Source organism: Euprymna scolopes, chromosome 28 (assembly GCF_053919585.1).
Source record: "Euprymna scolopes isolate OS-2025 chromosome 28, ASM5391958v1, whole genome shotgun sequence".
Classification (NCBI taxonomy): Eukaryota; Metazoa; Mollusca; class Cephalopoda; order Sepiida; family Sepiolidae; genus Euprymna; species Euprymna scolopes.
The window spans coordinates 49,944,536-49,970,379 of NC_136509.1; the positions used below are offsets into that span (position 1 = coordinate 49,944,536).

Genomic DNA, 25,844 nt, shown 5'->3' on the forward strand with positions numbered 1-25,844 from the left:
TTATCTCCCTAGAAAAGATTTTATTCCATTTCCATTTAATGAAAACTAGTTTTTTTTTGTTTTTGTTGCAGACCAGTTGACTAGTTGTGTACAAATCCAAAAAGCGATAGGAGCTTTCTATCATGTCTGAAAGTGACACAATGTTCAACAAGCGAGATCAGAGATGCACCGCTGTACAATTCATGCTCACTACCAAGCCAAATTATGACAACAGGACCATTGCTAGCACCCTCAAAATGCATCGCTGGATTGCTACAAATAATATGGACATGCCCAGGGTGATGAAAATAGTTTCTGGCCATGGTTATGGTCTTTGGTGTGGTTTCAAGTGATGGTCATATCATACTACCATCTTGAAAGTCAGTACCAAAGTGTACCCAGATGTGCTGAAGAGTGTGGTGATCCCCTGGTGCAAACCCTGGGTGTGGCAGCAGGACTCGGCACCAACCCACGAGTCAAAAGAAGCCCAGGCTTGGCTTCAGAAGAAGTGTTACAACTTTGTACCCTTCTCTCACTGACCCCCACCCCTCATCCCCCTCTCCTGACCTGAACCTGCTGGACTACTTAGTTTTGTCATGCATCAAGAACATCACTAACATGACTTCCCACAACACTAAAGCCATCCTGATTGTCGTCATTCGCCGAATATTTGCTGAGCTCCTGCCAGCGCTTGTGGAAAAGGCATACTCCCAGTTCAAGACCGTGTTGAGGCTGAGGACGGCTACATTGAATAGATTTCAGTTCTATTACATAATCAAGTTACCTGAGTTGATTTTTTTTTTTTACAATAAAAGTTTTAAAATAAAGCTGTAGTGTTGTTTCCTTTAGGATGATAACTTTATCATTTCACCTTGTACAACAATCTATTGTTTCAAACACTAACAGTAGTGGGAAGAGGAATGTTAGATAGTGAGGGATAGGCTGAGAGAAATCAAAGGATTTGATTTAACTAGATCATTTTAAATCTCTTGAAGTAGTCAGCAGTTAAAGTAGTTAGTAATTAGCAACAGTTGTAGACCTTTGTCCATACGGCCACTAATCCAACGTCTTACTCATTGACCCTAATAACAATTCTTACTGTTGGTATATTATATTTTTAATGAATTAAAAATGTAATTTTAAACAAACTATATGTATCTACACATAACTAGCTCTGATTTTGAAAATCTCAGATTGAAACAATTACTATTAGATCTGCTGTAAAGGTTAAGTTTGTTTTTCTTTATTTCTTTTCTTTCCAGCTTATGTTGAAGAGACAATGAAATATGATCGACTTTTATCTCCGCATTATCGCTATTATATCCGTGAGATGAGAATTGTTGCCTATTCTCAGTTGCTGGAGTCCTACCGAAGCCTTACCCTCGCTTACATGGCTGATGCCTTTGGGGTCACTGTAGAATTTATAGATCAGTAAGTATTTTCATTTGTTTTTCATCTAAACCTTCTCCATCCGCAAAGTAGATTGTGATCACAACAAGAGATAACTGTTAATAAAGTGAAAGATATACAGAGTGCTGATACAATATTTTACGGCTGTGTAATCTGACCGCTGCGTGGAGATCTTTACACACTACATGCTATCAATATGTACTGCCTTCAACGCATCTGTCTCTTCGACCAAATCTCAAACAACACTATTCATATAAGATACCTGCATCACAGAAACTTTAAAAAAAGAGACCTTGCTAACTTGACTATATTCTTTGATATTTTGAGGATGAATTCATCTGTAAGTTGGTCCCCCCTCTGCAATAGCACCTGCTGTTTAGAAGAAACGCAGAGGCAGCCATTTAAAAATTTGTACTTGAACAGTGATCAGTTTTGTTTTTTCGCTGCCAATCGACGTAAGTGAACTGCCTTGACATGAGATGTGGTGAAATCTTTTAGAGCTGACTCAACCCACCTCAACATAATTCACATTGAAATTTTTCACATTTTGCACCATAGCAGAACACCAGGATTACTTCATTCAACTAAATGACACATATCATCATTTAATTGCAATATTGGGTGATTTGTGCAAGCATGTTGCTCTCCAGGGTTTCTTCTGAGTAAACCAAAAATCCAACCACCATTTAAGTAAGTAAAAAAAAAAAAAAAAAAAAAAAAATAAATGAAGTTCATGAAGAGTCCAGTTTAACTTTTTAGTGATGAGAAAAGAAATTTCTCTTGGCAGCTTGGTTATTTTCTTTATTTTCTTTTGTGATTTGCCCTCTCTGAACACAATGAAACCATAAGAAAGAGTACACTGAGCAGTTGTCCAATAACTTCCTTGTATTTTTCTGCAACACATCCAATCACTACTTCCTTGTTCTTTGAAAAGTTCCATACCATATTTTCATCATTAAATGTTCTTATTTTTGCATTATCATCAAAAACTTGATCCACAACTAATCCAACTGATTACAGTATATTCTGAACTCCTTTTTCCGATGTATAACTCCTAACGGTTTTCTTTTCAACTCAGCATTCATATTCAAACTTGCACTGATAGGAACTTGCAAAAACCAGCTGATTACATAGGAGTGTAATAGTTATTGAATGCTGATCTGATGTTTTGAGTTCGCACGTCTTGTTGATGTTGAAATTTCTCCATCACCCTCCACCATTAAGTTCTCAAATAATTTCCTTGTTTCTTCAGCTTTTTGAATGATTGGAAATCTTAGCTTCATTCTTCTAGTCATTTATGCATGAATTGCATAAAATACAATCACTACCACCAATATCATATAATTTCTTTTCCAGTTTTAAATCTTTCATTGTGTCATTAATGATATGCCCAACATCATTTTCATTTGAATTCAATATAACTTGAATAGTTGAATTTTGTAAGTTTTCATGTTCGTTAGTGATGGGAAATACCAAGTCAATCACTCCAATGCCATCTCCTGAAGTACATAATAGGAATACAGATCTGCATGATGTTGCCAAGTTCAATGAAGGATTCTTCCAAATAAAAGAAGATTCATTAGAAACGATCAAAAGGACAGCATTATATTTGAAGGGATGGTCAGAGGCATTCATTATTAAAACACTCTCCAATATTGTTTGAGAACTAGCTGTATGTCCATCACCTTTGTATGTAACTATTAGTTCTGAATTAATAGATGTTGGTCCTGATTGAATCTCATTTTTGTATAAAAAGTATAACTATGATAAAGATGACTAGAAGATCTGAACAACAAAAAAGAACATAACATTGTTTTTTTTTTTTTTTTGTTTTTTTTGCAATAACTTAATCCTGAAACATTGAGTTAAGCTAAGATACTGGGAGGGAAAAAAGGTAATTTTTAAATGTTATCCCATTTGAGACCCAGGAATCATGACATTTACGTCCTTCAAAAGCATAAGTTATATTTTCCAAAACTTACATACTATATAAGTTATCCTTTTACCAGAAATTCTCTATTTTCCATTTTATTTGTCAGATCATATTCAAAATTGGAGAATTTTAGCATATTTCTCTGATAATTTATGAAATAAAATTGCCTTGTTGTAGAGCTGATATTTCACAATTTTCCAAAATTTATATGATGGTGCTATCAGCATTTTTTATTTATTTGAATACCTAAAGTAAAACCACAATATCTTACATTTCCAAGTCAGTTTCTTTGAAATAATCTTTTGTAGGTTTATATGGTAGAAATCAACATAAATCAAGATAGGAATATGATACACTTGTTTTTATTTTCTTTTTTTAATCACAAATTTAATGGATTTTAAGGATATTTAATTTAAGCTTTCTTTGCAAAGCATCAAAATTTTCTTATTCCCCCTTTTCATCCTGTGCCCAGCTATTATTATCTAAATCTTTTATTTGGCAATTGTTCAGAATGAGGTTCCAAAGTTCTTTTTATAAGGGAGATTATCATTTACAAATACAATCCATTCTAGAAAAGTAATTCTCGTGTCATTTCTTCTGCACAAACTAAAAAAAAGAAGCTGCCATCAAGTACATCATTCTGATTTTTTCTTTTGCCATGGACTGGCAATTGTTTCATCGCTTCCTCCTGTTTCCTTGGCTTTTCTATGTGAACTGAACCTACTACTTCAACTGTTCTACATCTACTAACCCAAGAACTCTCATTCGTTTTAATGTGACCATAATCTTAAATTCTTCTGTTCTGTATTCATCTCCTTATATTGTCCAACTTTTCTCTTTCTTTCAGCTTTCCAGATTTAAACTTGTTTTTAAGACTCACATTAAACTACTGTGCTATTCTCGTATCATTTCTCTTTCTTTCAGCTTTCCAGATTTAAACTTGTTTTTAAGACTCACATTAAACTACTGTGCTAGTCTCGTATCTTTTCTCTTTCTTTCAGCTTTCCAGATTTAAACTTGTTTTTAAGACTCACATTAAACTACTGTGCTATTCTCGTATCATTTCTCTACATGCAACACTTGTTCTCGACTCTCATTCATCAGATTTCAATTCCATGCATCATAACACTGTACACATGCCTGACAGATTTTTCTGTTTTCAATATCGATAATGCGCTGCTTGCTAGTAATGGCAGAAGTTTTTTTTTAACCTGATCTATCCAGTCAACTCTAGGATCAACTTCTTGTGCTCTGATGATATCAATATAACAAAATCTCTTAACAACCTCAATAGCTTCGCTATCCAAATATTTTGTTTCACATTTAAGTTCTAATTCATCTCTATTGTTTTATACTTCTTGTATACAAACTGGTTCTTATCTGTCATCCTGTCATTTCACTGCACTTGTGCACCCCAATGCTTGCAAGTACTGCAAAAAATTGAGTTTTACCCAACTCTCTTTCCACAAACTAAACAGTAACTTTGCTCTTTCTGAAGGCTTTCCAACACTACAACCACTGATCATCATTTCCATCTTGGAAACATTCACTCTCCGACTATAATTGTCAATAGCATTCCTCCAAGTCTTTAACTTAATAAGTATGTTTCATGGGCAAAGGTTAAACCGTTTGCATAAAGCATCACTTCTGTATAAAAATCCCTGAACAATGCCTCTAAAACAATTATTCTTAAGTTACATAAACAAACATTTCTTGCCATTCTGTAAAAAGCTTTCTTCAAATCTAGAAAAGCAAAATAAAAGTTCTTTTTACTAATAATTTTTCGTACCTTGCCCAGACATAAAATGCATTTCATGTATGCTTGTTTCTGTGAAACGTAATTGTCCTTTTTTTTTTTTCTTTGATTGCATGGTTAATTCTATTCTACATATGCTTAACTTATTTGCCTATGCTCTCAACCACTTTCAGGACCTGATTCATCAAAAAGGTGAATAAATCTGATAAATTAATCTTCTTTGCTTTTTGTTTGTGCTGAGGGGAAATATCAATTTTCTCTGTAGAATTGAATGACTTAAATGGACATTTCTTAGCACAAAAACCTTATCTGATTATTCATTTTTTTTTGTTATTTACAAGCAATGAATGAATGAAATGTATTAGTCTTATATTACCATATTAGATTAGCTGCTGATTGCAGAATTGGTTTCCATTTTGAAATGGCATTTGCTTCTGAATTAAGATCCCTTACCTCCTGCAAAAAAACATTCTGATCATTGTACATTGTATCTAATGATGGACATTTTATAAAACCAGTTTTCATATGACAAGTACGAAAACCAAAACTGATTTTCTAAAACCGATTTTAATGTTTGAAGTCTTTACTTTCTCTGAAACATTTCTCTTTTGAACAAATATTGTAACTGCAGACAGTAAGCCTTTGGCTAGTTGAGTGATGTTTGTTTCATCAAAACAGATCACAGTGTATCAATTTTCTATCTTGGTTACAGTGTTGTCACAAAAGTATATATATATTTTTTTTTAACTTGAATTTGTGTTTTATGTAGGAAAACATTTTATGTACATTCTTCTACAATGAGTCAAATTTCATGGCCTAATATTTGTAATCCAGATTGCATTTTAAAGATTTTACACATTCCGCACAAATGAAATAAGTTTTTGACTCTTAATTTCTAAATGTTATGAATAGTTCTATTACACAGTCGTTTTATTATAAGCTGAAATGACAACCACACATGAAAACTTTTCCAAATTTTTTCATGATAATTTGAAAGTTTTAATTTTTGAGAATTATTTTTTTTTTTTTTTTGTGAAAAGAACTATAATAAAAAATGTATTGTTTTTAATAACATGGACCAATGTTGCACAGAAGGAGAAAGCTAGGCAGAATGAAATGTTGACTTTTCACATTAGATTCTATTTAGATTTTTATAAGATAAATTTTTATGCTTTTCCATTTTGAGAAAGAAACTTTTTATATTTTTCTTTTAATTATTCCTGCATGAATGTTTCCTTTCTTTTAGGGAATTATCTCGATTCATTGCTGCTGGGCGCCTACATTGCAAAATCGACAAAGTTGGTGGTATTGTAGAAACAAACCGACCTGATAGCAAGAATTGGCAATATCAGGTGATTATTTTCAATATTACATTTTAAAGTTTTTAAGAGAATTTTTTTTCATTGTTTAATGGTAATGCATTATTCTATTTTACTGAAATGAATAGGAAACAAATGTTAAAATTTTATGCAATTTGCTTTAAACTCATTGAATTCGGATTCAGAAATCACTTGTTTCTTTAAAACCTCTTGTGATTCACTGCTTATTAAATATCTATTTAAAATATCAAGATGCATGAAATTTGTAAATGTTGAACTTTGTCTTTTTCATTTAATACTTTTCAATCTAGTTTTAAAACTAGAATGTTTTTACATTTCTCTAAGTTATTTAGATATGTCTCTTAAATGATGAGTGTTATGTTTGTCATTCAATTTCTTTCCTCATCTGTTTTTTACACTTTTTTATTTTTCAGGCTACAATAAAACATGGTGACATTCTTCTGAACAGAGTACAAAAATTGAGTCGTGTGATCAATATATGAACTATCAGATTCTTTTTTTTTCTTTAAATCATCAACTCCTCTTCCTTTGCTTATTTTTTTTTTGTTACTTATCATCAAAAGTGAAGCTAACATGGCTGCACTCTACCTCGGACATTTTTTTTTTTTTTTTTTTTACTCCAGTTCTTTATTTATACATTATTTGCTTGTTATCTGAACTGTTTTCAGGATAAGATCCAAAATAACTAAAAATGTCAATTAGTGTTTGTTTAAATAGGTTTAATTTGAAAAACTCTACATTTTTCCAAATGCATCCCTTCCTTTTTTTCCCATGCATACACACCAATATTTACTTTTTTTAATAAAAGAAGAGAATTTTTGATCTTGAAAATATCTAAATAAAATTTTGATGGAGACAATTTTCTCAGTTATGTGTTATTAATCAATCTCTATATATTATAAAATTAGGTATATATATATATATATTTGTGTGGAGTAAACAATAAAACTAATTAACTGATCATTATGCATTTTCAAACACAGCTGCTAACCATAAATACTGTTATTGTGTTCTACAGCTAGTTTCATGCAAAAATGGCTTTTCATTAAAATTCAGATGCCTCTAATTTTGGAATTTAAAACATAACAGCAATTAATAAATATTCTTGAAATTTCAGTTTCTTTGGAGTATTGTAAAAAGCTGTTAGGGGATATAATATAAGCACAATGTTTCTGATTTGCTTGAAATTTGAAAGTTTTAATTTTTGAGAATTATTTTTTTTTTTTTGTGAAAAGAACTATAATAAAAAATGTATTGTTTTTAATAACATGGACCAATGTTGCACAAAAGGAGAAAGCTAGGCAAGATTCCCTATATTTCAATTTAAGATCCCTTAAGTTTAAGCACTTGATTGTAGACATTTTCATAGAATTAAAAACAACAAAAAAAAACAATAGATTTTTATCAAAATTAGAATGATAATTCTTAGGCATATATATATAAACACACACACACATTGATCTTAATTTTAATAAGGGGACATAAGTGGTACAAAATTTGTGCTATTCAGTGAATTTTATTAACTAGCTAATATCAAAATCTGAAAAAAAACCCTGCCCATTCTCCTTCCTTTCTTTATTGGATGCATTCCTCACTATATATGACTTTCTAATCTCACTGTTTTAAAATAGAAAGGAAATAATTTTTCAACTTATAATTCAGAACTGAGCTTATTCTCCCCCTCCTAATCTGATCCCTGTTTTATCCACCCTATTCTACTTTTTATTTCAGTATCTTAACAGACACTAATTACAAGAAAAGTTTAGAGATTAACTATATCCTCTTGTTACAATTTCTTTTAATCAAAAATACATTTTTGAAATGTTTTCATTTAAAAGGAAGTCAAACTTATTTCTAAATGAAAATTTTAGTTTTCTTTATATACAGAAGAAACCCCTCATTTTCTGGACAGACTTTCAATATAGTTCATCATTTGGCAAATAGTAGACACTCTCTCATTCAACCGCAGGTAGCTTTTCAGCACAAGTGGCTAATCTATTTGTGGGAGCTTAGCCATCTTGCAGTGACATCAACACATCCAATTTTTGTTATCTACTGCCATTTTCTTTTACATAACCCTATCTCTAAAGAATCAATTCTAAATAAAACAAAATTTCCTCCTCTCTCTTCCCCAATTCAATGTTTTGGCTTTTCAATAAAAATGCCTTCATATTCCTCTGACTCTGCAGTTTTGTCTTAGTTTTTTTACACCCCTCCCCCTCTCTTTTTTCTTTATTTTACTGATTATTATTATGATTATGATTGTGTAATAAAAAAAGATGTCAATCACCTCAACAAAACAGCTTATTCAATGACAAGCAATATGGATTTCATCCTTGAAAATCAGCAGCTGGTTTGCTGACTGCAATATAACACAATATCAATGACTTGATTGACAGAAGCCTTGTTTCTAGAGCAATAGCACTTGACATAGCAAACAAATTTGATAGGGTTTCGCATAAAAGTTTACTTCATAAGATTTCTAAATATGGAATATCTAGAAATGCCCTCTTAACCAGCTAAGTTTCTTTCCTAGGACTGCCAGTTTATGGAACACGATGCCACAGGACTGGTTCCCAGCTGATTATAACATTGACATTTTCAATTCCAACCATTGTTACTAATCTTGTCAGGGTTTTACTATTGTCCTGTGAAACTCGATAGCCCTTATCTTAGAGTGGCCTGCAGATCTTGATAAGCAGTGACTGGTTTGTAAAATTAAAATTAAAAAAAAAACTAACAAACTAAAATGAGCATACATTTGATAGTGTTTGGACCTTTCAACAGAAAACCGTTTAATGAAGAAAATGACAGATTATCATGATATCCTATCATAATAATTCTGCATTCACGTTCTTTTAGTTAATTAGCATGACAACTGGATCGGCAGTTGTTCAAAGTCGTTTCACATGCGTCAATGCATTCTTATCCTCACTCTACAACTGCATCGATTACTGAATACTGTTGCTTTTTATAAATTGCTCCAAAAACGTAGAGGATGCCGTATCGCAGTGCTGATGTTTTTGAATTTGATCAGAGCCCCATAACCAGATTGTAGCCTTAAAACAACCGGATGACAGATTAATCTATCTTGGGGGAACTGTTGAAGGAGAGGTGAATTGGATTTATTCTACAGTCTGCATTGTAACCTTGGGATTGTTTAATTTACTTCAAGACTTCCTTTTTAACTATTCTTTATACCTACTTTTCTTTTTTTGAAGGGGGGGGGGAGGCGACTATTAATTATACTTGCAAAATTACAGCTTTTTACCTTTGACACTTAGAGCAATGATGTCTAGGAGTTGCATACAAAGTCTGGAATAGTTGGCACGGAACACACAAAGGAATAATGATTGCACATGCACTTCTGTGCAATGTTTTGGGCACTTCATGAAGTTGCAACTTTGCACCTAGTACATTCTTGTTTGCTACTTGCAAATGTAGACCAGAGAACAACAGATCGTGATTTTGATTTCTGGCTTTTCATGAGAACCTTGTTAACTGGCTGGCTCTGATATTAATACATTTTCGCTTGAAGAAGAATTGGATTTAAGTTTGCTCATGTTGTTATATGCAGATGATAGTCCAACGGTAAAATCAACTCTGCAACTAATCATCTCTTTATAATGAATGCAGGCTAATCTTGTCTCGTTCGATATTCCCTTCATGACAAATGAGTGAATACCTATAAAATCTTATTTTGATACAAATATTGGATTAGAATTTTGCCTTCCTTCTGATGAGTACCTAAGCCAGCATCATGGCAGGAATCAAGATGACTACATGTATTGACAACCTGGCCGTGCTAAGTTCAAATCCTTGTGGTGAAGCTGCAAGCTAAAACAGATAATGTTCCTGACATCAACTATCGATTTAATGATTATATTTCAAGTGTAGAGTCCGTGAGAGTAGGGCAGGAATAGACGTTGAACAGGAGTTGATGGAAGAATATATTTCATTTGCTAGCCAGCTGCTTAATTGCAAGTCTAAATTTAAACTGGTTAATATAACATCTTGATTCTCAACTGCGATGCTAATTCTGAGATTATTGCCTTGAAAGTCATCAGCTGTTCATATAAGAGATACAAGTGAATCTTGCTTCTCTCTGCACTACTTCCATGACCAAGTAACGGTTTTGCCATCCAAGCTCAGCTGTCCATTTTTGATGTAAACAAGGTTATTAGAATGTTGTCTTTCCTCTGCTAGTTCAAACTTGCTACTTCAATCACTAAAAAAATTTGCATGAAGACATTCCATTCTTAATGGTTGTAAAAAGAAATGCTACACAGGTATTGTTAGTATTCAGTCACTCTGTAAGTGGCCCCTTATCACTATTAAAAAAAGAATTGTTCTGGGGAAAACCCAACAAACAAACCCTCTTTGGAAAACATATCCTGGTTTTTAACCTGATTAAATGAAACCAGCAAATTGGCAAAAGACTGGTTCAAGAGACACCATGACTGAAACAATTTCTAAGAGTTTTGAAGTATGAGATATAAAGCTTATATTCTTTATCCACCCACCCACCTAAAGCCCGATTGCATGGTTCTTAATCACTTGGGAAGTTAGCCACTTAACTATATAATTAATACACATGACTATAAGAAGACAACACAAATGTGCTACATGCTCAAATTATATGAGAGGGGAAAGTAAACCCTGTATTAGTTGCAAATATGAGTGTATGGATAAACGAGGAAATCACAGAAAAATGGCCATGCTGCTTACAAAACTTATGTACAAAAAATACAATTACATGCTCAGTCATGCTTACAGAAGGTATCCATTATCTCTCAAAACCAAACTTGGAAATCTTAGCCCATGGTAACTTAGTTAACTTGGAACAAAAAGGAAGATTTAATTCTCATTTGGAACTACAGTGACTTGTTTTCTGATAATTGTACTCCATAATCACATTGATACACCGGTTCCCAACAGATCACCAAAGTTAAGCAATGTTGAGCCTTGTCATTACTAAAATGGGTGACCAATTAGGGAATAATAGGTGCTGCATGTAGGAGGACGTAGACTCCTCCCTGCAAGAGTTGCAAAAACCTAACGTCGTCATCTCTAACAGGGATATACATGTGACTTGGGACTGCTTGTCAATTTCATACTCTCATGGAACTTCCTCCTTTGGAGGAAGCCGTTTAAACCACATCAATTTTTTTTTTTTTTTTTTTTCCATTTTTCCTGATATTCCCAAGCAACAGATGTTCAACTGATGTGGAAATTGGAAATACCATTCCTGTCAAACAACATCCCTATTACGTAAACCCACATATGGTGGGAGTAATGCTTGACCACATCATTAAGCTTAGTCAGAGTAAGTGATTGCTTCGAATATTAATTAACAGACCCAATGGATTTGTCTGGTTTTGTACTGACTATTGCAAAGTAAATGGATGAATAGAGACAGAATTAGCCAGGCAGAATATTTATCAAGTTCGACTTCCTAAAAATGTATTCGTGACTGAGTAAGCTAAAAGAATGTCAACCTTTATTTCTGATTCAGAAATAATTTTTTTTTTTTCTCAAGAAACAAAAAATGAAACATGTATTTATTTGTTAGAAGTTGTTAATTTACGACATAAAATTAGATGCCACAGAACCACGTTATAAATCTCAGTTTGGTAGGTAAGTAGGAAGGATCGAACCCGAAGCTTTGAGGCGAAGTTGGAAAATAAAGTGTTAACCGATCGGCCACCGAGAAATAGTAATGGAAACATGTTTGAATTAATTTAAGTATTAAGAATTGACAGGTGCCCGTATGAGGTCAACTTTCACTGCGGGGTAGTTTTTTTTTTTTTTTTTTTCCCCCTTGAGATGTTGGGGGGGGGACCAGCTCCCCCATAACAAGGGGATTGTCCAAATTGAATAGCAATTGTCTGATATAAGGAGAAACTCCACATTGATCAAAGCTGATTGCTTTTGGATGTTCCCGATTGCGACAATGCCGCCAGCTTCGAATTAGTTTTGCTTTTACACAAAAAAGCCGAATCCACGGGTGGCGATCCAAAAATGTGGAATATTTAGCTTTACAAAGTCGGGCAAATTAAATAGATAGGCGACCTCTGTTCTTAATTCATAGATATCATCATTTAGACAACATATAAAAAGTTCTAAGGAGTAAGCTGACCGATCGCTTCCCGGGAAAAAGCCTTTTGTAGATATGCACAAAAAGTGAACATACATACACACACACACACACACACACACACATATTTTCGCTTTTGTATATATAGATTAGTTCCTCATTTTATACAGCATTTTATTTATTTTTTTTTATTATTAAAAAAGATGGTGCCTCCATCTACAACCGAGGGGACATACTGGATAGCTTGATGAAACGGCACACCATTTTCATTTTTATATTTGGCTATGGTTTACTTCAAGGACTCTGACAAACTACTATACTCAGAGACCAAAAATATCTAGCACCTATTGTCATTGTGGAGAAGGCTAATGGCAAAGTATGTCTATGTGCGGATTTCTCTAAAGTGTTGAATAACGCATTGGGGACATGACTATCCACTACCTGTACTGGAAGATTTGTTCTCCAAATTTAATGCAACATGTTTTGCAAAAATAAACCTTGTGAATGCATATCTACAAATGGAAGTTGGTGAAGATTCCATAAATCTTCTCACTACTAACACTCACAATTCTCTTCCATTTGGGGTCAAGTCAGCTCCAGTGATATACATGTTGATTTTGCAGGACCAGTAATTGAACAACATTACTTAATATTCATTGATGCTTACAGTAAATGGCCAGAAGTCTTTCAGATAAACCATATTACCTTAAATGAAACTATAAACAAACAAGAAATTTTCAATAGGTTGAATTTTCTGACTTTTGTAAACAAAACTATTCAGTACCTCATATCTCCACCCTTCCACCACAATCCAATGAACAAGCTGAACGGTTTGTTGACACATAAGAGAGCAATCATGAAGTTAAAAGAGGAAGGACTTACATGAGAGATCATAGAGATATTTCTGGGTAGCTAGAGAGGTACCCTAAATTCAAACTGCCCAAATGGAAAGTTCCTTGCTGCAGCACTGATGAACAGAATAATATGTTTGCCAATGGATCATATTCATCCATCAGCAATAATCTTCCCAAGAAATACAGGACGATGGAAAACCAGTTCAATCGCTATTATGGAGCAAGGTTACATCAATTCCTACCTAGACAACTTTTACTGGCAAAAGACTAATGCAATATAAATAAAAATGGACACAAGGTCACATAGTATGTTGTTCTGGTAATGTGAATGTACAGTCATCTATTTTGGTCAGACATGCAAATCAGCTTTGTCACTTCCAACAAGATAATTGAATGACAAAATCATTCCTTAAATGTTTTATTGGACACATTTGAATTACCCCAAAGTGTCAAGCAACAAAACAAGTTCCATAAGAAAGGTTTAACCAAAAGGACACAGCAAAGGTGCAAACCAACTTCAACTCTTCAAGTAGATCCACATCAAACATCCTACAAGTATCATATTTCAAAAGGGTGATATGAGCCGAAATAAAAGAGAAATACCTTTTAAAAGAATGAAGTTTTCTCTCCTGGCAAAGAGGTGAAACGAAGCTAGATGGTGGACACATTATATACAATAATTGTTCTTGTAAAGTTATATTTTTATATCGTTAAGTTTTATGCTTATACAAAATGTTTTCTAATTCTTATAACCAGCAACAGATGGCATCATACTCGTGAACACGACAAAAAAACTTGATTCTTTTATGAACGCATTTAGTCTTTTTTCCTTTTGTTTCAAAAAATTTGAAAACAGCAAAAAAAAAAAAAAAAATTATTATAATAGTAACAAAAAAAAACAAAAAAAAAAACAAGTTTAACGTCCAGTCTTTAAAATTCACACCAAAATATATTTATTTATTTTTCTAAAAAAAAAAAAAAAAGTCATGCTTAAAAATAGCAGTGGTAAAAATATTGACAAAGTAAAAATGATAAAAAGTTGATAACAAAGCAAAATAGAAATTGTTGAAGACATTTTTTACATTTTTTTTGCAGGAATTAAAAGAAAATTTTGAAAATTTTTTTTTTATTTTAACCATTAAAGTTCAATATAAATTATGCATTCCAAGATAAAATACAAATTTATTTTGCAAGAAAATGAATTGATTCAATGATTAAGAAATGATTTTATTTAATTAAAATGATTGTCAATGTTTATTTAACTTGCATTTTTTTTTATGACAAATTAGAAAATTTAGCAACTTTGTAGCTCACACAATGTATATTCAAATCTGTATAATATTGTTTATATTCAAATTTGTATAATATTGTTTATATTTAAATTTGTATAATATTGCTTATATTTAAAAAATCTAAAGATTAAAAAAATCATGAAACTGCAGCAAAGGGTTAAGATAAGTAACATTTTCTCTCATTAGGAATTTTCGCACGTCATCATTAGTGATTGCTCATTGGCATTTATAAATGGTGTTCCCTGGAGTCTGTATGGCAAGTTTTATTCATATTTCCAATATTGTCCACCTCCTTCAATAACCATTGCAAATCGCAACAACGATTTACTATGGACTAGCAATCATTTCTCTGGTTTGTGCGATTTTTATTTTTTAAAGGTTTAATTGGGAACATAGCTTAAAAAAAAAAATGATGTCCAAAGAAGCATGACAAATGAACAATCTTTCTTTTCTAAGAATTGTTAAAACAATTTAAAATCTCCTTTTTTTTTTTTTTTTTTAAATAATTTAATTGCAATATAAAATCAATAATAATTTAATTGCAATATAAAATATAACATATTTGAGTTTAGTCACAAACAAGTTAATCATTTGAATAGTCGAAATAAAAGAATTACTTTGTAATTTTTTGAAATTTGGAAGCATTTAAAGGGGATCTGATATTTTTAGCAAATTCTCAGTGAAAGTTTTGGATCCAATAATTTTATAAATGGAGTATAAAACATTACTTAAAAAAAATCTTATTTAAGAAAATTAAAAAAAAAAACAATTGTTTAGGAAAAAGATGTGAAACTATTACGAGATTCAGAGTCACCTCCCTTTGAACAGTCCCCAATTGACATGTTTGTGGTGCATTGAAAAAGAACCAATCACAGATTGTCTAACAAAACTAGCTTGTCATAGCTCTACACATCACAAACATCATTACAAATGGAGACTGTTTAAAGGTAGATTACTCTGAATGTCTTAATAGTTTTTATAAAACAAAAATGAAAGCAAAATGCTTCTGGGGCAAAATGCTTAAAACATCACAGATAAAAACAATCATCGCTAATTAGATTAAAGAAAATTAAAAACATTTTTATGTTTTATTTTGATTTTAATAGAAAACGTACATGTCCAGTCAATAAATAATGAAACAAGTGTTGACTTTAGGGTCCTGAAAATATTACCCCAAAAATATATATTCAGCATGGTGACATTAATATTAATTTGGTGAATGTCTATTATACTGCCATACACCACTTGCTTGATGTAGAATCGGTACAATTTGTGTCCTTGATTAATGCTACCTCAGATTTAAGGTTAGTATTTAGCTGAAAGGAGGATACTAATTGTACTTATATCACATCAGTTTTGCACTGACGTAAAAGACTTGTAGCAAGTTCATGTAATCATGTTGCATTTTCGGTTTTGAACAATGTGGGATTTAGGACACTAACGTAAACATTTACTCTTTTTTTGTGTCTAGATTTCATCATCCTCATAAAAATCGGCATAAATGCAATTTAGCTAACCAGAAGTATTTTTTGTTTTCATTTTTCAGAAAAGTTATACGAGGGAAAAGGGGAGACAATACCAAATTTAATGAGTTTTAGACTTTTAAGACTTGTTTTATTAAAGTATTTGATCTTTTTTTGTAAAAAAAATCATAATTTAACTTTTTCAAATAAAATTATTGAGAAAAAAATCAAACAAAACTGCAAACATTTCAAAATATTCTAATTTGTTATATTTTACATATAAATAATTATAGTTTAAGGATAAAATATATAAAAAATATATTCCATTAACTCCATGTTATATATTTTTTTGCACATTTAACATTTTTTTTTTTTAATTTTTTTTTTTTTACAAAGGGGTTACCACATATCAATGTCCGGAGACCACTCGAGGATAAGGGTTAATGTGTGTATTGTAGACATTGGGACAGTAGTGTAGTAATTGTTTGTGGTGGAAATTTGGTATAATCAGATTATTTGTGAGGATGATTCAATAAGAACTTGTTTACGTTGGACTTGAGGATGACAATATTATAGTTAGCTGGAAAGCAGACCAGCAGAACAGTTCCACAGGCGGGCAGTTCTAGAAAAGCAGCTTAGTTCATGAAATCCACATTTAGGTTCAAGCACTGCTAGAGAGGGGGAATTTATTAATAGTGATTTTTGGCTAGACGAGTGGCTTTTGTGAATGATTGGTGAAGAGGGACCATAAATTGGAGCTCAGTGGAACGCTTGCCATGAAAATAATGATAGAGCAGAGACAGGCTCGTAATGTCTGTTCTGTGGGAAAGAGGTTGCAGAGAAGAGAAAAGGACATCACTTACTAGATTACGATGTCAAGGCAGGATAGGGTGCACCGAGTAGCTTCTGCCTAAATGTGGCAACAGTACTCCATCCTAGGATGTACTTGGCTTTTATATGGGTAGAGAATTAAATTATTTTGAAATATAGAATTTTACATTTTATTAGTAAATTTAAAAATAATTTGAATTATTGTTGCTCAAAGGAGCTTAGTTCATGGAATCCATATTTTTTAAAAAAATAAATTCAATTCAATAAATGTTTCCATAAGTAATGTTTTCTTTTGTGTTACCGTGTTTCTACTGAATTGTTTTGAATTATAAAATTTTGGTTTGAAAAATCATTAAATTTTGAATTGTCCCCTCTTTTTCCTACCAAAACTCTTCCGAAAATGAAAAAAAAAAAAAATACTTCTGATTAGCTAAAGTACACTTGTGCTTAAAAAATCATACAATCCAAAGTTACCTTAATTTCAGGTCTCAAAAAAGATTAATATTTTATTTTTATTTATTTTTGAAGCTAATACAAAACAAATGGTGAATGGGACATTATTTGTTTCCCTATGTTTTCTAAAGAAGCACTTTAGGAACTGCTTTTGGTTGGAAGTGTTGGGAGTGAATGTAATACATTTTATATAGAGATGGGCAGTGAAAGTGATTTGTTTGAAAGAAATGAGTAATCTTGCAGTATAGATAACAGCCGAGAAATCGAAAACAAACCAAACTTGCAGCAAATAACTTTTACCAAACACATTAAAATGTAAGTTTTTATCGGCTTGTATAGTTTTAACATTCTGAAACTGTTTTAACGTTTTTTTTTTTTTTTAATTTTTTAAAAATTTCAAACTAAATTGCAATATCTCAAAGCTGAATGAAACACATAAGCTATCGTTTCGTGCAGCTAAACTGACAAAATATCGTGCAAGGAAGCAGTCATAATTTTTTCTTTGTGATTTATGGACGTTTGTGAAGAATATTGAGAAAAAAAATGGAAAATAAAATGTTTTGGACGGACAGACAAACATTGTGGCTAACTTGGGAACTTTGAAACGAAACCAGTTTAGTAAGTTATCAATTGTGTGTGGCATGGAAAAGATTTTCAGTCTTAAAATATCAGACTAGCATTTTTGTTTAAAATAAAAAATTATTTTTTAAAACTTTTAACTCTAAACAAGGCATATTGTCACTGAAGCATAAAAGGCTACTATAATAAAGGCCAGATTTATAGGGGAGCAACGTGTGTGGAAGTTAGGCAGTAAGATATTTGTTTACATTTAAATTTGTGCTGTCGGGGGGAGCTGGAATGGAATTCCTGTCTGAGGAAAGAAACTATTAGAGTAGAAATCTAGGAACATGTACAGTAAATAGGTTGGATTTTGTTGCTAGTCGAGAGGATCGGGGGTATTTTTGTTGTGTGGGAGAGGGGCGGTGCATTAGTTCATCGGAGCACACTCTGTGGAAGTATTTGTTGTATGAGCACAGGTTTACAACACTACAGCAATGTGATAGGGATTTAAGCTTGGCAGACAGTGCAGGACTTATTAGATTAGAAACTCTTTTTTGCTCTCTGTCGATCTTTTTTTAAAAAACTGGGATCAACCGATCATCAAAGATGCAATTCAAAAAAGGTAACATTTTAACTTTCTTCTGATGTTGTTCTTATGTCAAACAAAACTTTCTTGGCCTTTTGACTAGAATTTGTACATCTATAATATAAAAGCGAAAATGTGTTTGTGTGTGCGTGCATTTTTTGTGTATGTCTGGCAAAGGCTTTTGGAGGAGGAGGCGCTCGGAGCAGTTACTGTTTCTTAGAACCTTTTATATGGTACTTAGATTATAATATCTATGATTTACGAAACAAGCTCGAGTGTATCTTTAATTTGGGCGACTTTTACACGCTGTTTTCGCAATATTTCTTGGTCTGCGCGTGTTTGTTTGGCATTTCAGTATAAATGCGAAACTGAAACCATAGCAAAACACGCCCCCTAGCACTCGGTAAGGGACATCGAGAAAAGCAATGAAGTTTGATCGATGCGGGGGAAACCCTTTATATCAGACAATTGCTATTCATTTTGACATTCCCCTACCTATGGAGAGGTTTTCCCCAACATCTTGGAGAAAACACAGAAACTGACTTGCAGCCAAAGTTAAGTTTCCCCATATGGCGTGATGTTTGACCTCATTAAATTCACGCACACCTGTCACTTAAGTTTTTAATCGTTAAATTAAAACGTTTTTCATTCCTCTCCTTTCATGGCTGAGCGGGTAAGATACTAGTCTTTTTTTCCCCTTTCTTTTCCACCTTCGCGTCAAGGCTCGAGTGCGAGCCTACCTTCCTAACAATACTTTTTTTTTCTTTTATACCTCCAAAACACCCGGGCAACGCCAGGTACCCCCGCTAGTCTATTATATAAATCTCACCTGTTTGTTTAAATGTATGTATGTTTGTATGTCTGCCTAAAACTTTCGACAGAGGTGACGGATTTTCACGAGATTGGTATCGTTTTGAAGCTCGACCCTTCGGACAACAAATATCGAAAAATTAGCTAAAATCATTAATTCCTTCACCCTCAACTTGGCACTTTTCTACATCTTTTTAATTGTATTTAATCTAATTAGTGATGATTGTTTTTATCTGTGATTTTTTAACATTTTATATCCTAATTGGCATTTTTTCACCAATATTTTCGAAAGTCATCCTCTCTTTTCGATTTACTAGCCTTAATTTAAACCTTCATCACTTCTAGTTTGGCAATAAACGCAACAGCAAAAACGTCACTTTTTTTTTCACGTTCTTTTCCTCCTTCACAGTACGGGTTCGAGCCTGCCTGCCTCCTACCACTTGTTTTTTTTTTATTTTCTCAACACACACCCCTAAACACCCGGGCAACACCGGGCACCCGGGCTAGTAAATGTATAAAGGACATTTATAAAAGACAATACAATGCAGAAGTGTAACATATAGACACAAGCTAAATCAAATTAAGAAAATATATAACGGTGGAATAAGCTATGCCAATTCACATTTTATTAATACAAAATATATGTATTTTTTCTTACATTGTATTCTTACATGAGATCAGAGTTCTATGTTGTATAATGTTTCAGGAAAATTTTCCTTCATCAGATATATGTTTGACTTTAGTTAAAACGTGCATACTGGGTCTATTGTAAATGTGAGCAGTTTTGCAGAAATTGAAAATTAATTTTATTTTGTTTAAAAAGAAATCAATTATTCTTTAAACTTAATATAGATTTTGTGTTTGGATATTATTTTAGATGATGCAGAGGAATAAGCATCATAAAGTGTCAGATAAAAAACAAATATTTTTTGAAAAAAATAAATCGATAAATATTTCATAAAGTAGTATATTTTTTTATAATACTAAAAAAAATTCAAAACAATAACATTTTATTTATTATTTTATGTAAAATGCAAATTTTTTATCTGACATGGTTTGCTGTGGACTATGAGTCACTTATTCTTCTGCATTATCTTATTTTATTTATTTATTTTCTGCGTATTTCTAACTTAATTTGCATTTTGTTTAAGTTTTAATTTATTTTCTAAATTTTTATTAAGACGGTTGATATGTTTAAATTTAACAATTTGAAAGGAGAGAAATTATCATCATGATATATATGTGTGCGTGTGCACGCCATGCATATGAACATAAACATACATACTCACACACATATGTATAAGTATTTATTTTGTTGTTCAGAATCATTTATCGAAATGATTTCACTGAACAACTACAGTTTTCCACATTTACATGGAATTGTATATATAAAGTTCTTAGTCAATTTTTTTTTTTTGTAGAAGGCTTCACTCGCACAAGATGCTTTCGGAGAGATGAATCGCTTCTGAATACTATCATACGGCATTAAAGTGTACCATTATCAGCTGTTCTGTCCAGAGATAGTATAATAATTTTATGAGGTCTGCATCCATGCCAGACGCCCACAGAATGTGAATATTCCTTTTAAGCACAACAACAAATGAATGATACAACTGTGGAGTTGATATATTCAATAAGTGAGAACTTGTCTAAATGTTTTGAGACAACCAGTTGTCAGAGAACTAGACTGGATGGTCAGATCATTAGATATCTATACTTCCCACTAAAAAAGCACATACATAGCAAGGGTTGAACCCAAGATCAACTGGGCCTTTGTCCTGTAAGTGCCTGCCCATTGATTAGGAGAGGGGTGCAGTGGAAACTAGGAAGCTTATTGACTAACTAAAAACCCAATAGAATGTGCATATATAAAAACACAAGACAACCACAACTCTTCACATAAGCCTGACGAATCCTAGTGTGGATGAAACGTGGAATATTCTGTGTAGGTTAATTGCTATATATATTTTTATAACTTTATATATATATATATATATATATATAATGATAAAATAGAACTAGTTGTTTCTTTGATCATTGTCATTAATAGCTTCCTTCCTAGGAAATGAATCTTTCTTTCATAAAATGTTTCGTCCATCTAGAAAAAAAAAATTGACATCTGCAATTTGGTCTTTATCAAGATTGTAGTTCAAATATGAATAAATAAAAACAAAAACAATTGCTGCTGTAAACATTTATGATAGGCTGTGGATGTTAAATAGTAAAAAAGAAGAAATAAAATGTTTGGTTGCGTTGTCAATGTTCTTATAGATAACTGATGCTCATAACAAAAAAGAGTTTCTAGTTAAAAACAAGCAAAACAGGGAAAGTTCATGGTCTAAGAATGGAGCCACCTCTGTCGTAAGCAATGGTGGAAAGTTCTGGCACACACACACACACACACACACACACACCTTATAAAAGGTTTATACTTTGAGGTGGTTGGTGCGTGTGTGCAGACGGTTTTGTGAGCACAGATGATTGGAGTAGAGTTATCAACCATCTAAGTAATTTTAATCGTGCAGTGTATGTGGAAGTAAGAGAAGAATGTATATTTAAATATGGGAGAAATGAAAGTAGCGTGAAGGAGTACTGTTACTGCATCCAGGGAGGAACTGCTAAGAGTAACTTTTCATGCTTTTACGGGATACTAAATCTAGTGGACGAGGACCTTTCCACCTCCCTAACTTTCTCTTTCTCACAGAAAAAAACATTGTGAGTCTGCCTCAGCTCTATCGTTACTTTTCTGGTAGGTGCTCGACTGATCTCCAATTTATGTACATCCTCGTAAAGCTTTCCCAACAACTCTCAACAATTTCCCACATTCTAAATCCGTGCCGAAAACTAAACAAAAATTCTGTAAGCAGTTTCTTTCCAAGAACTGTTTGGCTGTGGAACTCAAACCTGTGGGTTTGTTTCCCAGCTCACCACAACATGGTCGTTTTAAAGTCTTATGTAAATGTAAGTTCTTGGTGCGTTTATATAATTAAACCCTACCCAATTACTATTACTGATTGTAACAGTGTTGTCCCAGCATCTACCTAACACTCATTAATCCTTAACCTAAAAAAATAAAAATGAGAGAGAAAACCAAAGAAAATTACTAGTTCATTCTTTAACAAACAAATTCATAGTTGGCCATATATCTTGCCAAAAATAATTAGTTAAGTACAAATAATTACTTAACTATAAATTACTTAAATACATGTGAACCAAAGTAAGCAAACTTGTATGGATTTATTAGGTAAAACTAGTAGAACACCCGGGACGAGTATCTTGTTGGTTAATGATGAAATGAAATCACTAAACAATTTGTATGTCCTCTTCAAAAAATTGAAAAACTGGCTTATTGGCCTAAAATGCACAAAACATTGATTGCTTTTCTTTTTGCCAAGCCAAAACCAATTTTTCTCTACAAAACAACCAAACAAAACACCATGAATAAATATTTAAAGATATAAAGAACTTGAAACAAAACCTTTTCCCAAAATGACTGAATTCGGCAGTAAATGACCTGATAGATGCCACAAAACAAAGCAATCAAACAACCAAAGATTAATTCTCTCTCTCTCTCTCTCTCTCTCTCTCTCTCTCTCTCTCTCTTATATATATATATATATATATATATATATATATATATGGTGGGACAATTAATTGGAATCGTGAATCGTTAAAATCGGAACATTTGGGGGTTTCGGAATCGGTATCGAAATCGGAAATATTGGTGCTTATTTTCCAATGCCAAATCGATTCTTTTAATTGTCTTTGTTTATCTGATTTTGTTTCAAGTAAAATCTTCCATTGCTGCTAATATTGTATAAATTAGTAAATATTCATTGATTAAATGACCTAGTAAAGCTAAAATCGATAGATCATCCTCCAAAAGTGTATTTTGACGTTTAGGAAAATATCTACACTTTTTAACATGTATTTTAATGAAAATTGGGGGAAAATAACCATTTTATAGTTAAATAATTAGAGATTTAAAAAGAATCGAAATCGGTAATTGTATCGGAATAGGGAATTTAGCATGGAATCGGTAATTGTATTGGAATCGGGGAAAAATATTGAAATCGCCTCATCACTAATATATATATATATATATATATATATATATATATATATATATATATATATATATATAATTATTTCCACAGTCAAACACACCTCAACTTAGACTTTTATGACTTTTGTGAGTTGAGGTGTGTTTGACTGTGGAAATAATTATATATGTATATATATATATATATATAGCTGAACACGGGATTAGAAACCTGAATCTCTTGTATGTGAGACAAGCCCCCTACCACATGAGCAACCACACCACAGACAACAAAGTCTATTAGGTAACACAGATCAAGCAAACCGCTGCAAAATCTGAGAATGGAATAAACTTACTTTTTCTCAAACAAGAAGTTTGGTCATCCAACTACTGAGAACCCAAACTAATGTTTCACAAGTAGGATTTTTACACTTGCTAGGACATTGTTATCCAACAAGCTAACCTAGTGAGCAAATTAATATTAAAATTTTCAGAACGGGAGAGATGATATCATTATTTCAACAGCTAAACAACATCGCAGCTCACAAACTCGAGTCTTGGACTTCCAGTTTGTCGGCTTTCATGGCTTGCAAGCTGCAACGTTATTTGACTGTGAAAATAATCATATCATCTCTCATATTCTGAAAATTCTCATACCAATTTTGATCAAAATTCATAAAATGATTTTGATTCTAGAAAAATATCTAAAATTTTGAGCTTAAACTGAAAAGGCATTGAAAAGAAATTGAAATGCAAGGAATATTACACAATTAATATCAAATAACAATTTGATGTAAATTGAAAATATACCTACATTATGCCTCCTAGCAACTCTTTAAAATACGGAAATGTTCAGAATATCTATTAACTGATGTCTAATACCTACGATTAAAATTTTATAGAAATCAAAAGTATCTGAATTTTTAGTAAGGGTTTCCAGCCATCTTTAGTGCCTTTGGATAAAACTAAATACAGCCCACATTACCGACCCTCAAGCTTAGCAGACATATTTCAAAATTAGTAATAATTAGTGATTTAGTTTTGGAGTTTACATAAGTACAAAACATGCTCATACCTAATTTTTATATATAAAGACATTTGATTTGTCAGCATGTTTGTCCTACGGTAGAACATTATATTTATTGGATATGTTTCTGCCTGTATTTTGTTTAATTTTTGAGTGATTATTGAGGTTCGACTATGGCTTGAATGAGACCACCATTTTATTTTATTCTAAACTGAACAGGCTATTTTTATTTTTAATTAAAAAAAACATGTTAAATAAGTTGAAACACAAAAACATATCCATGTAGGTAGAAGAGTAACTTAGCTTGCCTTTGCTAACATTTATTTGTTGTATTTTTTTTTTTTACCCCCCTTTTTTTTGTTTTGTTGGCAATTCTAGAAAATCACTGAAAGTCGATCTTGCGTTTACTTTCAGCAGCCTCATAACTTTTGCTTTTCCTATTTTATTCTTTAGTCCTCACATTCTATGAACGATGTTTCTGACAAAAGGGAAAGAATTGCTGTTTTCTGGGTCAAAATCTATCCATCTTACACTTATGATAGACGTTTTACCTTGAAGTAGTACTTTTTTTTAGTTCTTTATATAAAAAGTGGCTTCATGTATTGTTTGGAAAGATTTTTTTATAAAAATAATCGATACATTTTTAAAAAAGTTTATTTAGAATTTACCTTAATAAATTATACGACAACTTCATGTGCATTTTTTTTTTTTTTGTGACTACAAGAATTGATTTAATATTTTTACTGTCTATTTGTAGCAGGGCTATTTGGTGTTGTTTTGGGCCATAATAAAATAGAAGAGGTTAATACATGAGAGTACTATCTTTATATGAGGATAGTTCCAAAAGTAAACCGTCCTATTTTTTTGTTAACTAAAAAAGTTGAAGAGCTACGAAAGCAGGAGTGGTGCCATTAAAACGAGCGACCTTTTGTGCTCCACTACATATTCACCACCATTCTTAATGAACTTTTGCCAGCAATGAATGATGGCTGTGCATGGGCATCCGGAGTGCACTTTGTCATACAAGGGTCGTTCCAAAAGTAAAGCCTCGTTTGACTCCAAAAGTTGAAGAGCTACAAAGACGGAAATGGTACCATAAAAATCAGCAACCTTTTGTGCTCCATACTTTATTTTTTCTACATAGTAACCATCATTCTCAATGCACTTTTGCCAGGAATTCAATCACACATTTCTGCTACTGATACCCGTCCATAAAAGGAATTTACTTTCTTAGAGTCTCACACCGTCAATATCTGCAACAGAATGATGAAACTTTCAGGTTATGAATGCATAAGCTCAATCATCATAACAATGCAATTTATAAGCCCCATTTTGGTGAAAAAAAAAAAAAAAAGGAGGCATTACTTTTGGAATGCCTCATGTATTAAAGCTTCTATCTCTTTACCTATC

At 32.3% G+C, this 25,844-nt stretch overlaps 1 protein-coding gene across 1 annotated transcript in view; it reads left to right on the forward strand.

The window, feature by feature from the left end:
• Positions 1-7,277, forward strand: part of LOC145249604 (26S proteasome non-ATPase regulatory subunit 6-like) — a 40,570-nt gene extending 33,293 nt beyond the window's left edge. Inside the window, exons 6-8 of the mRNA XM_080111314.1 lie at positions 1,242-1,410; positions 6,325-6,430; positions 6,832-7,277. Coding sequence (XP_079967440.1) covers positions 1,242-1,410; positions 6,325-6,430; positions 6,832-6,900 — 344 coding nt within the window. The 3' untranslated portion in view covers positions 6,901-7,277. The remainder of the gene's footprint in view (positions 1-1,241; positions 1,411-6,324; positions 6,431-6,831) is intronic.
• The last annotated feature ends 18,567 nt before the right edge of the window (positions 7,278-25,844 follow it).